At 43.6% G+C, this 16,629-nt stretch overlaps 1 protein-coding gene across 2 annotated transcripts in view; it reads left to right on the forward strand.

The window, feature by feature from the left end:
• Nucleotides 1–14,985, forward strand: part of LOC120998159 (cytochrome b5 reductase 4) — a 352,348-nt gene extending 337,363 nt beyond the window's left edge. For both annotated transcript variants that reach the window (XM_040428717.1, XM_040428718.1), the window contains one exon: nucleotides 14,864–14,985. In XM_040428717.1, the coding sequence (XP_040284651.1) occupies nucleotides 14,864–14,921 (58 nt within the window). In that variant the 3' untranslated portion in view covers nucleotides 14,922–14,985. The remainder of the gene's footprint in view (nucleotides 1–14,863) is intronic.
• The last annotated feature ends 1,644 nt before the right edge of the window (nucleotides 14,986–16,629 follow it).

The raw sequence follows: 16,629 nt of genomic DNA on the forward strand, positions 1-16,629 counted from the left end.
AAGGAGGAACAGGAGGAGCACTGCCAGAGCCCTGCAAAATAACCTCCAGCAGGCCACAAATGTGCATGTGTCTGCTCAAACGGTCAGAAACAGACTCCATGAGGGTGATATGAGGGCCCGACGTCCACAGGTGGGGGTTGTGCTTACAGCCCAACACCGTGCAGGACGTTTGGCATTTGCCAGAGAACACCAAGATTGGCAAATTCGCCACTGGCGCCCTGTGCTCTTCACAGATGAAAGCAGGTTCACACTGAGCACATGTGACAGACGTGACAGAGTCTGGAGACGCCGTGGAGAACGTTCTGCTGCCTGCAACATCCTCCAGCATGACCGGTTTGGCATTGGGTCCGTAATGGTGTGGGGTGGCATTTCTTTGGAGGGCCGCACAGCCCTCCATGTGCTCGCCAGAGGTAGCCTGACTGCCATTAGGTACCGAGATGAGATCCTCAGACCCCTTGTGAGACCATATGCTGGTGCGGTTGGCCCTGGGTTCCTCCTAATGCAAGACAATGCTAGACCTCATGTGGCTGGGGTGTGTCAGCAGTTCCTGCAAGACGAAGGCATTGATGCTATGGACTGGCCCTGGCCCGCCCGTTCCCCAGACCTGAATCCAATTGAGCACATCTGGGACATCATGTCTCGCTCTATCCACCACAGACTGCACCACAGACTGTCCAGGAGTTGGCAGATGCTTTAGTCCAGGTCTGGGAGGAGATCCCTCAGGAGACTGTCCGCCACCTCATCAGGAGCATGCACAGGCGTTGTTGGGAGGTCATACAGGCACGTGGAGGCCACACACACTACTGAGCCTCATTTTGACTTGTTTTAAGGACATTACATCAAAGTTGGATCAGCCTGTAGTGTGTTTTTCCACTTTAATTTTGAGTGTGACTCCAAATCCAGACCTCCATGGGTTGAAAAATTTGATTTCCATTTTTTTATTTTTGTGTGATTTTGTTGTCAGCACATTCAACTATGTAAAGAACAAAGTATTTCAGAAGAATATTTAATTAATTCAGATCTAGGATGTGTTATTTTTGTGTTCCCTTTATTTTTTTGAGCAGTGTATATATATATATATATATATATATATATATATATATATACAGTACAGACCAAAAGTTTGGACACACCTTCTCATTCAAAGAGTTTTCTTTATTTTCATGACTATGAAGGCATCAAAACTATGGATTAACACATGTGGAATTATATACATAACAAACAAGTGTGAAACAACTGAAAATATGTTATATTCTAGGTTCTTCAAAGTAGCCACCTTTTGCTTTGATTACTGCTTTGCACACTCTTGGCATTCTCTTGATGAGCTTCAAGAGGTAGTCCCCTGAAATGGTCTTCCAACAGTTTTGAAGGAGTTCCCAGAGATGCTTAGAACTTTTTGGCCCTTTTGCCTTCACTCTGCGGTCCAGTTCACCCCAAACCATCTCGATTGGGTTCAGGTCCGGTGACTGTGGAGGCCAGGTCATCTGGTGCAGCACCCCATCACTCTCCTTCATGGTCAAATAGCCCTTACTTTCAAAGTTTTCCCAATTTTTCGGCTGACTGACTGACCTTCATTTCTTAAAGTAATGATGGCCACTCGTTTTTCTTTACTTAGCTGCTTTTTTCTTGCCATAATACAAATTCTAACAGTCTATTCAGTAGGACTATCAGCTGTGTATCCACCTGACTTCTCCTCAACGCAACTGATGGTCCCAACCCCATTTATAAGGCAAGAAATCCCACTTATTAAACCTGACAGGGCACTCCTGTGAAGTGAAAACCATTTCAGGAGACTACCTCTTGAAGCTCATCAAGAGCATGCCAAGAGTGTGCAAAGCAGTAATCACAGCAAAAGGTGGCTACTTTATAGAACCTAGAATATGACATATTTTCAGTTGTTTTACACTTGTTTGTTATGTATATAATTCCACATGTGTTAATTCATAGTTTTGATGCCTTCAGTGTGAATCTACAATTTTTATAGTAATGAAAATAAAGAAAACTCTTTGAATGAGAAGGTGTGTCCAAACTTTTGGTCTGTACTGTATATATATATATATATATATATATATATATATATATATACTCTAAATATCACTCTACCCACCCAATATAAAATAACCTATCACACACCAGTAGTGGCCCCTCACCCTCCTAGCACTAACTGTCCCTACTGTAATATGGGGTGAAAAGGGTTAACTGTAGAAAGGGTTAACCAGTCTTGTAGGGTCTAGTTGCAAGTAAATGGATGATGCAATGCAGGGTTGCAGAGTCTAGGGGGGGGGGGGGAGTAGGTAAGGAAAGGGTTAATATGTTAGATAAGGCAGGGAAAGGGTTAATAATGAAATCTGTGGGCCAAATGCAGGGGTTTTAATAGGGTGAAAGGGTTATTTAAAGGGGTTATCCAAGACTAAAAAATGTCCCCCATATGCCGGGCCCCTCACACACAATATACTTACCTCGCTCCCTGCTCCGCTGCTGGTCCCCGCAGCGCGGCTGCTGCTTCTCCCCGTGCGCGGATAAAAAAATCCGGTGTGGTGGGGGGTGGGGCTAGCAGCCAATGGTAGGCGGGAACGGGATGAGCCTCCCTAGCGTCACTAGTGATGCTAGGGAGGCTCGTCCCTGCCTGCCATTGGCCGCTTACCCCCCACCCGACACCAGATGTTTTCATCTGCGCACGGGGAGAAACAGCTACGGCAGTGCAGGGACCATGAGCGGTGCAGGTAGTGAGGAACCAGGTAAGTATATGCAGTGTGAGGGGCCTGGGCATATGGGGGACATTTATTAGTCTTGGATAACCCCTTTAATATAATGCTCGTTCTCTAGGGGTTCTACTAAGCCAGTTCCAGGGGTTAATGCTCATTTCCAGGGATTAATGCTCATCGTACAGAGATTGCTTGTTGCCCAGGGTATGACTCTCACTTCTTCTGTGGGGCCGCTCAGCTCAACCGGTGAGAGCTCCACCATGATGTTATTTAAACCCGTCAGGCGCGCTCTCAGGAAGTGCAGTGGCAGTGCATGAGGGATGATGCGGTGATATGACCAAGCCAGCCAGCATACAGGTGTCGGCACATCTCCGTTGCTGCATTATACAATGCCAGAGGTGTCCGTCATCCTGTTGGATAGTGGTTGCTTCCAGTCAGAGCATCTTTTTTTTAAACTCGTTTTATTGAACAGATTTAATAAAATGTATACAACAGATGTCTGTTTCACACCTCTGACAGAATATTACAGTGTAAGATAAGGTATTACAAGACAAAGTCCGGACATCAAAAAAATATACATATTTCTATGTTGAAGAATCTAGAGATTTCCCTGAGTAACATCAGTAGACATACATTAAGACAAAGAGTTTAAGGCAATGGTAAATGCTTGTACAGGATATTGAGTCAAAGGCGAGGAGCACCATGATCCCCAGATCTTGTTACATTTGTAGTCGCAACCTTTGTGCTTATATACAATATGCTCATACTGGATAATGGTATTTACCAAAGTTTTCCATTTGATAAGAGACGGACATCTGTCCCCAATCCACCAAAGCGCAATGGCTTTTCGTGCCTCCTTTAAAAATATCCTAGTGTAGTGGGGATATATTGCCTCATCTAGGATTCCAAATAGGCATATGGTAGTATGAATCGGGAGAGGTAAGTTCAGCACTGTGGCTAGGAGACTAGTATGGTCCTGCCAGAATTGTTTAACATAATGGCAATCCCAAATGAGATGCCAAAAGTTTGCATTATTTTCAAACCTCTAGTGTGGGAGAGGCGACCCATTCTATACAGTCAGAAAGGTGATAAATAGCTCTGGTGTATAGCACTAAGCTGAATAAATCTGTTGTTAATAGCGGGGGAATCCCCGTGGGGTAACCCCAAAATATCTGGGAAATCCTCATCCGAGAGATCAGGGATCACAGCTCTCCTCTTTTCCATAACCTGAAGGTGAGTAGGATTCAATTTAGTGTAAAGGGCTGAGATAAAACCATGGGGTCTCTGAGAACGAAATATTCTGTAGGGATTCGCTCTGGTAGCCAGGGTGAGCGGACGCAGTACAGAGACACAAAACAGTTCTTAACCAAACGTTCAGTGTTTATTCACATGGCAGGTTATCAAAAACAAAGTTACCTTAGGTTTTAAGCCCTGGTGTTCATTTCATACCATGCCGTGGGTACCGCATAAGAAGATCAAGTGCTAGTGTTCAGTTCACACCGTGCTGCAGGTACCGCGTAAGAAGGACAAGTCCTGGTGTTCGTCGACTTGCCCTCCCAGACAGGTCGCTAGCCGGCATCCAGCAACAGGCCTCACACACACCCTACTGCTGTCCAGCTGGCTTTTTTTTCCAAGACAGTCGGGTGTCGGCAAAGCCCAGACCAGCATGTGAAATCCAGGCCGGTGCTTGACCTCACCTGGCTGTTAATCAGTCCAGCAGCACATGCTGGGAGGAAAATACCCTCCATTTAACACCAGACCCTTCACTGTGTCACAATTCCTATGAGGGGGTAGGTGGATATGGCCACCGGGGTCTCTGAGAAATTAGCATTTAGGGCATGCCTAAGCTGTAAATAGAGGTAGAATGCAGTTCTGGGGATCTGGGGTTTGGAGTGGAAGTAATCAAATGCTTGAATAGTATGATCCTGATAGACATCACCAAGAAAGCATACATTATGTGATTTCCAGAACTGAGAGTCAGGGAGGGACGGAATAATAGGGTTGGCCCATAAGGGGATTTCAGCACTAGTGTCTTTGAAGGCATGTACCTACTTAGTAGCAGACCAGACCTGTATAGCAATTCTGTGAATTGGCAAAAGAACTTGGGGGGAGTTCAGACTTTTCCATTACGGGCCAGAGAGATTTCAGATTAAGGTAGAATGCTAGGTGAGCTTCTGAGTTAGGGAGTTGCTCGTTCGAGGAGAGCCAGGTTTTCAAATATCCGAGCTGTCCGGCAAAGTAAAACATAGAAACATAGAATGTGTCGGCAGATAAGAACCATTTGGCCCATCTAGTCTGCCCAATGTACTGAATACTATGAATAGCCCTTGGCCCTATCTTATATGAAGGATGGCCTTATGCCTATCCCATGCATGCTTAAACTCCTTCACTGTATTCGCAGCTACCACTTCTGCAGGAAGGCTATTCCACGCATCCACTACTCTCTCAGTAAAGTAATACTTCCGGATATTACTTTTAAATCTTTGCCCCTCTAATTTAAAGGGTTTCTGTCACCCCGCAAAACTCATTTTTTTTTTGTTGGGATAGTTAGATTCCTCATAGTGCGATATAGGAGAATATAATGCTCTTACTTACTTTCATGCGGCCGATTCTTTATAAAACGAACTTTTATAATATGTAAATGAGGGCTCTACCAGCAAGTAGGGCGTCTACTTGCTGGTAGCTGCTGCAGAAATCCGCCCCCTCGCCGTGTTGATTGACAGGGCCAGCCGTGATCTCCTCCTCCGGCCGGCCCTGTCAGTAATTCAAAAATCGCGCGCCTCGCGTCATTCGGCGCAGGCGCTCTGAGATGAGGAGGCTCGTATCCTCAGCACTCCCTCAGTGCACCTGCGCCGATGACATCACCGAAAGAGAAGACGTCATCGGCGCAGGCGCACTGAGGGAGTGCTGAGGAGACGAGCCTCCTCATCTCAGAGCGCCTGCGCCGAATGACGCGAGGCGCGCGATTTTTGAATTACTGACAGGGCCGGCCGGAGGAGGAGATCACGGCTGGCCCTGTCAATCAACACGGCGAGGGGGCGGATTTCTGCAGCGGCTACCAGCAAGTAGACGCCCTACTTGCTGGTAGAGCCCTCATTTACATATTATAAAAGTTCGTTTTATAAAGAATCGGCCGCATGAAAGTAAGTAAGAGCATTATATTCTCCTATATCGCACTATGAGGAATCTAACTATCCCAAAAAAAAAAAATCAGTTTTGCGGGGTGACAGAAACCCTTTAAAACTATGTCCTCTTGTAGCAGTTTTTCTTCTTTTAAATATTCTCTCCTCTTTTACCTTGTTGATTCCCTTTATGTATTTAAAAGTTTCTATCATATCCCCTCTGTCTCGTCTTTCTTCCAAGCTATACATGTTAAGGAAATAGAAGTCAGGCAAAGACATTCCCCCTCGCAAACTTGGCATGATAGTGTTGATAGCGACCACTTAGGTCTCGTAGATCCCCATATGAATGGAGATAATAAAGTATTGAGCTGCTGGAAAAAACTCTTCGGAATAATATATGGGGAGTGTTCCAGTATATATAGACACTTAGGAAGTAAAATCATTTTAATTAAATTGATGCGGCCTACTACCGATAAAGGTAGGGTTTCCCAGGTGCGGAACTGCAGTAATCTAAAATGGGGGTTACATTAAGAGAATGAAAAGTATTGGAATCTTTAGTTACGGTATGTTAATACCCAGGTACTTAAAATTGTTTAACAATTGGTAGGTCTTGGATCTTATCTGATGAGCTCCATGGCTCAAGGGAGTGTGTCATCTACCTGAGACATAAACAGTATCATATTGTCGGCGTATCATATCCCCCAGTTTGATGCCAAAGTACATTTGCACTTGGCACAAGCATATGGCTGTACCCCTACCTAAGCTGAGGTATGAAGAGCAGACCCCATTAACTGATATATTAGATCTGGGACTTTTGTATAGGGTCGAGATCCATTTAAGAAAAGCAGGCCCAAAACCAAAACATTTTAATGTGGCAAGTTGATACGGCCATTCCACCGAGTCAAAGGCCTTGGCGACATTAAGGGACGCCGAAGTCCGATCTGAGTTACAACCTGTACTCATCTGATGTTTTCGGACGTGGAGTTAACAGGCATGAATGTTTTGAGTGGGAGTTTTTTTGCTAATATGTTATTTTTGTAGCCACACTATTATACAGTTCGAGGGTTTATGGACGTCCCCCTCTTTTTGAATATGAGATGATCTATATGTTGCTACTGTTTAGGAGTATGATTATATTCAACTCCTCTGGATATAGGAGAATATAGCTCTCTCTCTCTCCCCCCCCCGCCCTCCATATTTGACATGTTTGACATATTTTTTCAGGTGTATTGGAATCAGTGGTCTGTCATTCGGTACAGCTACACTACAGTGTTTTTGATGTTTTGTTCCATGTTTTTATTTATGTATTTATATATTTATTTATTTTTTTCACAAACTTTATTAATATACCAAAGCACTACACAGAAAAAACAGAAACAAGCTTCAGCTTGATATAATTATTTGTTAACACTTTACCCTTAACCCCCCGTTTCCCACCGTATAAAAAATAATGAAATACAATTTATGTATTTAATTATATTTTATGTATTTATTCATTCAATAAATTGAGGATATATTTATTATACTCCCTTGGGCACTGTGTCTTTCTGCTCCTTTGTGAGCAATTTTTGTAGGTTTGGGTTTCAGTGAAGGGACGCGCCCACACAATTGATGTTTATGAGATTTCTTGTTTGTTTTGGATTAACAGGCACGAAGCCTGATTGATCAGGATGTATAATACCGAGAATACTATTTTAGCCAGGAATTTATAATCCAGATTTAGCAGGGAGATTGGACGGTAAGATCCACACTCTGCAGAATTCTTATCTGGTTTAAGGATAACCACTATGGTGGCGTCACATAGTGATGGGGGCAGGGAGCCAGTGGAGAAAGCTGCATCATACATTCTCTTCAGAGGGTCCACAAGGGCCTCTGAATACCTAGCATACACTTCCAGAGGAAAACCATCTGAGCCTGGGGACTTACCACTGGCCAATGAGGCGATGGCAGTGGAAATCTCCTTATTAGTAATTGGGGAGTCTAACATGAGAGTGTTGTCTGGTGATAACTGAGGCATCTCCAAATTGGACAAATAATGCTCACTGTACCGTGGGTTTTGTGCTACCTGAGACTGATACAGTTCTTGATAGAACTCCTGAAATCTTTGGGCAATGGCCATTGTTTCCAGGAGCATGGTACCATCTCCAGCTTGAATTCTCAGCACTGCAGGAGATGACTGGTTGTGGTGTACAACTTGCACCAATAGCTTACTAGACTGGTTGCCCAATTCAAAATAAGACTGTTTAGTAATGAACAGCTTACGTTGCTTTCTCTTTTACAAGAGTGAGGTACTGATGTCCTTTACTCAGCCAGGCATCTTTATGCAAGTCTGTGGGATTTGCTATGTATATCGCCTCTAAACAGGTACATTCAGAGGCAAATTCAGACTCTTGCCTTGCAGAGGTGCGCTTAATATATGGGATAGATGATGTCGGGCACCCCTTTAAATAGGCCTTCAATATTTTCCATTATTAGTCAAAAGGGATAACCAAAAGGGGTGTATTCGCATAGTAAGTCACTCTGACATTCAAATACTCAGCTGTACAGGGGAGCGATCAGACACTCCACGCTGTCCACTGACTTAACACTGGAACATAGAGCAGAATTACCTATAGCATAGTCAAATGAGAAAGAGAGTTGTGGCCAGTGGAATGACAAGAGTATAGATTAATACACAGGTTTCTGTGCCTTCACAAGTCGACCGACCCAACTTCCAACTTGTAATAATTTGGCAAAAGGAGTCACTACTTGTTGTTGCACTTGAGATTTACCCTCTGGAAAGAACCTATCCACTGAAGGATCTAATAGCACGCTGCAGTCCCCCAAACACAGGGCCACAGCATGTGGAAATGCAGTAGCAAAAGAGACTGCTTGGTGTAATATCTGCAACAAGGATGGGGGAGGAATATAAATACCCATAATAACATACAGGGCGCAGTTAATGTATGCAGCCACAAAGATATATCAACCCTCCGGGTCAACAACCAATTTCTCCACCTCCCACCTTAGTGATTTATGAACCAATATGGAGACTCCGCAAGAATAGGTAGTGTGGCAGGAATGACATGCCCATTGCACCCATGGTTTATGCAATCATCTAGTAGAGTTAGGAATTAAATGGGTCTCCTGTAGGCACAGGATGCGGGGGTTGGACCTCTTATCATGGAGAACACTATAACCCGTTTCCGCAGAGTCCCTAAGCCCCTAACATTCCACCAATTAAACAGCCCATGTACATAGTAAGGCAGTAAATCCCTAGTAAAGTGAAAATAGAGTGGACCCGGTGCTGAAACATAGCCATATCCACATAGGTTATATACTGACAGGGGGGTTTGTTTCAACATTGAAATGTAGCATAAAAACTGCAATAATGCAAAACATTGATGCAGATAGTACAGCCAGCACCAAATGTAACATCAAAACAACAATAACATTTTGAAAAAAACTGCAAGTAACAGGTCAGGCTACTTTCACACTCGCGTTTGGTGCGGATCCGTCATGGATCTGCACAGACGGATCCGTTCAGATAATACGACCGTCTGCATCCGTTCAGAACGGATCCGTTTGTATTATTTTTAACATTGCCAAGACGGATCCGTCTTGAAAACCATTGAAAGTCAATAGGGGACGGATCCGTTTTCTATTGTGTCAGATTGTGTCATAGAAAAAGGATCCGTCCCCATTGACTTACATTGTGTGTCAGAACGTATCCGTTTGGCTCAGTTTCGTTAGACGGACACCAAAACGCTGCACGCAGGTGTCCTCCTCCAGAGCGGAATGGAGACTCAACGGAGGCAAACTGATGCATTCTGAGCGGATCCTTTTCCATTCAGAATGCATTAGGGAAAAACTGATCCGTTTTGGACCGCTTGTGAGAGCCCTGAACGGATCTCACAAACGGAAAGCCAACGGCAGTGTGAAAGTAGCCTTATGTAGAACTAACCTATGGTCTAGCAGCTATCGTGGCAGATATTACGAGGTATGCCAATAGCAGAAGTTTGCCACCTGCACAAAAGAGGCCACGAAGAGCAGATGAGCAAAGAGACCCCAACTTTGGAGCTAGATAAAGGGCTAGTAACCACCATAATAAAGCATTCCCCAAAGATCGACAATAAAGCATTCCCCAAGCTCAGCATTAACTGACATTCCCCATAGATACAGGCATCAACAGATACCTAATAGCTCAGTCACATATATGTCCAATATTAAGAGGACTGTGAAACAGAAGGCAATTAGAAAGCGGAGTAAAGGGGAGTACTGGTAGAGGAGAGCACGGGAAAGATAGAGTGAGCCATAAAAATAGGACTGGAGCAAGTCAATAAAATAAACTGCTAGTTGGAGCAAACACTCTGATGGGTATGCACTCATCTCGGTGTCCTGGCTGGTCTCTCCCTGCCGTCAATCCACGCGTTCATTTCAGATGGTGTGGTAAAGAATCTTGATGTCTCGCCATCAACCCCTATCAACCTGGCGGGATAGGCCAAGGAGTACTGTAAGTTCAACTCCTGAAGCCTCCTCTTCACCACCGTGAATGTCGCTCTCCTCCTTTGTAATTCAGCCGAGAAGTCAGGAAACACCATAATGGTATTTTCAAAGCGAAGTTCTGGCTTGCGGCAAGCTAATTGCAGAACATGATCCTGGTCTGTGGAGTTGAGAGGGCGGGCAAGCATGGGACACAGTGGGGGCCACTGGGGGTCATTATACTGTGTGGGGGGCCACTAGTGGTCATTATACCATGTGGGAGCCACAGGGGGACATATAAATGTAAAAAAATGCCTCAAGGGGGCCCACTGGGATTTATTACCCAAGGGCCCACATGAAACTGGAGCCGGCCCTGCATCTAAACCCCTCTTGAACTCTTTTAGCGAACTCACCATCACCACCTCCTCAGGCAGAGAGTTCCATAGTCTCACTGCTCTTACCGTAAAGAATCCTTTTTTATGTTTGTGTACAAACCTTCTTTCCCCTCGTCACTGTCACAGTCCTGGGCATAAATAGATGATGGGAGAGATCTCTGTACTGACCCCTGATATATTTATACATAGTTATTAGATCTCCCCTCAGTCGTCTTTTTTCTAAAGTGAATAACCGTAATGTTGATAATCTTTCAGGGTACTGTAGTCCCCCCATTCCAGTTATTACTTTAGTTGCCCTGCTCTGTACCCTCTCCAGCTCTGCTATGTCTGCCTTGTTCACAGGAGCCCAGAACTGTACACAGTACTCCATGTGTGGTCTGACTAGTTATTTGTAAAGTGGCAGGACTATGTTCTCATCACGGACATCTATGCCCCTTTTGATGCAACCCATTATCTTATTGGCCTTGGCAGCAGCTGCCTGACATTGGCTTCTACAGCTTAGTTTGCTGTTCACAAAAATTCCTAGGTCCTTTTCCATGTCAGTGTTTTACCATTTAGTATGTATGGGTGACTTGCATTATTCCTTCCCATGTACATAACCTTACATTTGTCAGTGTTAAACCTCATCTGCCACTTCTCTGCCCAAGCCTCCAATCTATCCAGATCCATCTGTAGCAGTATACTGTCCTCTTCCGTGTCAATTACTTTATACAGTTTAGTGTCATCTGCAAAAATTGATATTTTACTATGCAAGCCTTCTACAAGATCATTCATAAATATATTGAAGAGAATAGGCGCCAATACTGACCCCTGAGGTACCCCACTAGTGACAGTGACCCAATCTGAGTGTGTACCGTTATTAACCACCCTCTGTTTTCTATCACTCAGCCAGTTACTTACCCACATACAGATGTTTTCTCCCAGTCCGAGCATTCTCATTTTATATACTAACCTTTTATGTGGTACAGTGTCAAATGCTTTGGAGAAGTCCAGATATACGACATCCATTGATTCGCTGCTGTCAAGTCTAGAACTTACCTCCTCATACAAACTGATTAAATTAGTTTGACTTGACCGATCCCTCATGAAGCCATGCTGATATGGCGTTATTTGCTTTTTTTCATTGACGTACTCCAAGATAGCATCTCTTAGAAAACCTTCAAACAGTTTACCCACAACAGATGTTAAACTTACCGGCCTATAGTTTCCAGGCTCTGTTTTTGGACCCTTTTTGAATATTGGCACCTGATTTGCTATGCGCCAATCCTGTGGAGGCCACTCCCTGTCAGTATAGAGTCCTCAAATATCAGAAATAAGGGTCTGGCTATGACATTACTTAATTCTCTTAGGATACGGGGGTGTATGCCATCCGGTCCTGGCGATTTGTCTATTTTAATCTTTTTAAGTCGCTGTTGTACTTCTTCCTGGGTCAGACAGGACACTTTTAATGGGGAATTTATTTTTACATTCTGCATTTCATCTGACAGTTTATTTTCCTCAGTGAATACAATAGAGAAAAAAATATTTAATAGCTTTGCTTTCTTCTCATCGCTCTCTGCAACTCCCCCCTCATCACTCTGTAAAGGCCCGACACCTTCAGATTTATACTTTTTACCATTTATATAATTGAAGAACATTTTAGGGTTGGTTTCGCTCTCTTTGGTAATTAATCTCTCGGTCTATAGTTTGGCTGCTTTTATTTGTTTTTTACATATTCTATTTTTTTCCTTATAGTTTTTCAGTGGTTATTCTATTATTTATTTGTGGCCATGGAAAATTATAGCGGTGATCTATTAGACCCTTACACGCGTCAAGTATTGTGTCTAGAATAAAGTACTGTACATTATCCCAGTCCAATTAGGTAATAGTTCCAAATAATGAGAAGGGTGGTAATGGATAAAAGTAAATTATGCGCATGCTTGGTTAAAGGAGAAAACGTTATTGAATGCCACATTCCCTATAGTTCACAAGCCTCAACTTTCCATTAGGCCTCATGTACACGCCCGATGTTTTGGTCCGCATCCGAGCCGCCGTTTTGGCGGCTCGGATGCGGACCCATTCACTTCAATGGGTCCGCAAAAGATGCGGACAGCACTCCGTGTGCTGTCTGCATCCGTTGCTCCATTTTGTGGCCCCGCTAAAAAAATATAACATGTCCTATTCTTGTCCGCGCTTTGCGGACAAGAATAGGCGTTTATATTGAAGGCTGCCCGTGCCGTTCCGCAAATTGAATAATTCCGTGTTTTGTGGATCCGTGATCTGCATACCGCAAAACACACCACGGTCGTGTGCATGAGGCCTTAGAAAAAGACCTTGCCATTGGCTTTGCCATTCATTCTGAAATCTAGGGTTGTCACACAGTCCCTAGGAGAGTGCTGCATGGCTTGATAAGTTTCCATTGTTCAGGTACACCACATAGAGATGAATAAGGGCGTTTTCTTTAAACGGGTTGGCTGAGTTATATAAAAAAAAAGAAAATAAATCTAATGTAATATTAATTTAAGGTTTTCCTCATGAATATTTGAGGGTGTCAACAAAGACTTCCAATACCCTCCCCGCAAAGGTAGCGAATAAAAGTGCTGCCCTGCCTTCAGTCTGACTGCTGGGATACTCATGTTGTATGTGTGGGACTACAAGTCCCAGCTGTACAGTACGATGGCATTTCTGATACACGCAGGATCTTCCCCCTACCTGTTCTTGTACAATGCTCTGCAGACACTTCCTCTGTGTTTGCAGGGGTGAGGAGGGAGGGAAAATCCTGTGCACAGCATTTGTCTCTTCACTGCCTGGAGAAGAGGAAACCCTACAGCTGCCCTACTGGGACAGAGCCTTCAGCCCTTAGTCTGTTCTGCTGGTGGTAGAAGGGGATAAACTCTTCTGGTCTTTGTCAGCTGTGTTTGCAGGGTGAGGAGGGAGGGGAAGATCCTGTGCAGAGCATTTGTCTCTTCAGTACCTGAAGAACAGGAAACCCTGCAGCTGCTCAGTACCTGAGGCAGAGCCTTCAGCTCTGAGTCTGTGCTGCTGATGGTAGAATGAGTTAAACTGTGAAGAATCCAGCCGGAGGGAAGACACAGGGCAGACAGCTCAGCCAGAAGATCGAGCAGTGCAAGGGGCGTGGCTTGTTGGAGCAACAGACCACAGTGACGTTCAGTACACAGAGGCAAACCTGTTCCCTCAGGCTTGTGCACCGAATGTCATCAGAGCAGGGAAAGAAGCCGACATCACTCGTTATGTGACACTCAGCTAACTACAAGGCCACTGTAGATTAATTAAGTGAACTGAAAATTACTTACATTTGCTTAGTTAGAAACATACAAAGAACAAAGAAAATAACTTGTACAATCCCTTTAAAGGGCTTCTGTCACCCCCCAAAAGTCATTTTTCATTTTTGGGCTAATTAAAATCCTTATAGTGCGATTATTCAATATATAGTGCTCTTACCTTTTTCTGTGGCTTAGTTTCTTTAAAAACCGCACTTTTATAATATGTTAATTACCTCGCTACCAGCAAGTAGGGCGGTTACTTGCTGGTAACCGCCGCATCCTGCTTTCAAAAAAACGCCCCCTCCTCCTGTTGATTGACAGGGCCAGCGAGCGCTCTCCTCCTCCGGCTGGCCCTGTCAGCATTTCAAATCGCCGATGACGTCACCTCTAAACCCGAAAGAGAAGACGTCATCGGCGCAGGCGCACTGAGGAAGTGCTGAGGAAGCGAGCGTCCTTCTCTGGGAGCGCCTGCGCCGAATGAAGACACGTAAGGCGCAGGCGCGGGATTTGAATTGCAGACAGGGCCAGCCAGAGGAGGAGAGCGCTCGCTGGCCCTGTCAATTAACAGGAGGAGGGGGAGTTTTTTTGAAAGGAGGATGCGGCGGTTACCAGCAAGTAACCGCCCTACTTGCTGGTAGCGAGGTAGTTAACATATTATAAAAGTGCGGTTTTTAAAGAAACTTAGCCACAGAAAAAGGTAAGAGCACTATATATTGAATAATTGCACTATAATGATTTTAATTAGCCCAAAAATGAAAAATGACTTTTGGGGGGTGTGGAAGCCCTTTAAATTTTTCAGAAAGGGGATGTCATAAAAACTCCTGTAGTTGTGACAGTATTGTTGTCCTTTTAGTGAATATGCTTTATATTTTAAAATACCATAATTTACAAAATGTATGTTTTCCCTTTTTTTGTAGGTGTCTAGAAGAAGACCTTGGCTTTACTAAAGAACAACTCTTTGTTTTCAGAGAATAGCTGTTCTCATGGTTCCATTTGGTGATCAGCTACCAATAAAAATGTCTATGCATCTTCATTGTCATTCACTATGCACAACAATCATCACCAAATGATTATGTTGAGATTTCTTTTGCCCATATTTCTCTCTTTTTCTTCAGGTATACCGTACTGTGATTGTTATACAGGAACATGCTTCCAGGGGCATATGAAAACTTATTTTTCACTGTTAATATTCTTTATAATAAATTTTGAATATTATTAATGCACAGGTCTATTATTCAGAATGTAAGAATGCTTTAAAAATGTGGTGCAGCTGTTTGTGTTTGTCTTTTTTACCAATATTTGTGGTTGTGTTTTTATGGTGTGTTTTATGAACAGATTTTTCAGTAAAATTAAAATGTTATTGGTAGTATTAACATACATAGAGCTTTAATAAAATGATACCCCTGTGAAAATTGGCTGTGGCATTCATGAGAAAAAAAAGATTTTTAATATGCAAATTAGGGCTTCAGTGCACCATTAAGTGAGGACTAGACCCTCGGTTTACCTCCAGCCTTCTGAGCACTATACTATTAAAGTTTAAACTACATGAGTGCTGCTTAGAGTAGGTTCCTATGTCTTTTAGTATTTGAAAAGGACACTTTAATAATGCTCTTTGATTAGTTCAAAATATAGCAAGACAGGGTTTGACCTAAACGAGCCAGAGGAAGGACATGCCTTCAGCATCTCCATTTTAGGATCTGCTCCTGTCTTCCCACTGAGAGCAGATTACAGCCATAAACCCCCCAAGTCACTACATTTTGGAGTAAATTGGCCTCTATATTGTGGAGATCGCCCACCACACTTGGTTTCCCGAGATCACGGCCTAGATTTTCATCTGCTGATGGGGGACCTGCCTCTTCATAGGGGCCAATATGTGAGGAAAAGAGCCAGCGGTTAGCGTCTTACTACTGTGGAGCCCTGTGGGTTGCAGTAGTGTCCTTGTCTATGGGAATACGTATTTGGATGTTTGCAATAACAATTATATACACTCTACCTGCTAGCATCTAATATTTCATAGAGGGCCACTGTTAGACAAATAATTCACAACCAAGCCTCGTTTCCTAGTAGATGGAGTCTATGTACGGCCACCACATTAAATTTCATTTGGTGCTACACTGTTGTAAGAAATATTCAAACACCAAAGATATGGTGAACACACCAATTTATCTCTTTGAGAAGTTTCTTCTGGAACAGGTGGTGCATTACAGGTGTTCAGATAAAGCCTGCCAAGACAATGTGACCCCGCAATACAACCGCTGCAATTTAGAAAAAGACATTGAGGCACTTTTACATCAAATGGCATGTGAAAACTGGAACTGTTGAATAATGCTTGAATTTTGGGACATTAGCCTGTTGACAGATGTCATACCTTCCCCATTCATAACAACCAATGAATAGTTGGGGTTACTGAATTAATTAAAGGAAAGACTGTACGTGAAATGGTTACGCAGTAGTGGCTTCCCATAGATTTGGCAGTGGTCTTGCCCAGTTCCTCCATAACAGTTGAAAGGGTCCACTGAATTGGACCAGGGAGATTCATTACTAGATTCATTACTAGCATATTTAAAGTATTGAATTATGAAGACAAAATGAGTCTGCTACAGGCTACAGAGGGATTTACAATATGAGAGAAACCAGCCATTACAGTATGTTTCAGAACTTTTGGGCCCTGGTGGCACCAAAA

The sequence above is a fragment of the Bufo bufo genome, chromosome 4 (assembly GCF_905171765.1).
Source record: "Bufo bufo chromosome 4, aBufBuf1.1, whole genome shotgun sequence".
Taxonomy (NCBI): Eukaryota; Metazoa; Chordata; class Amphibia; order Anura; family Bufonidae; genus Bufo; species Bufo bufo.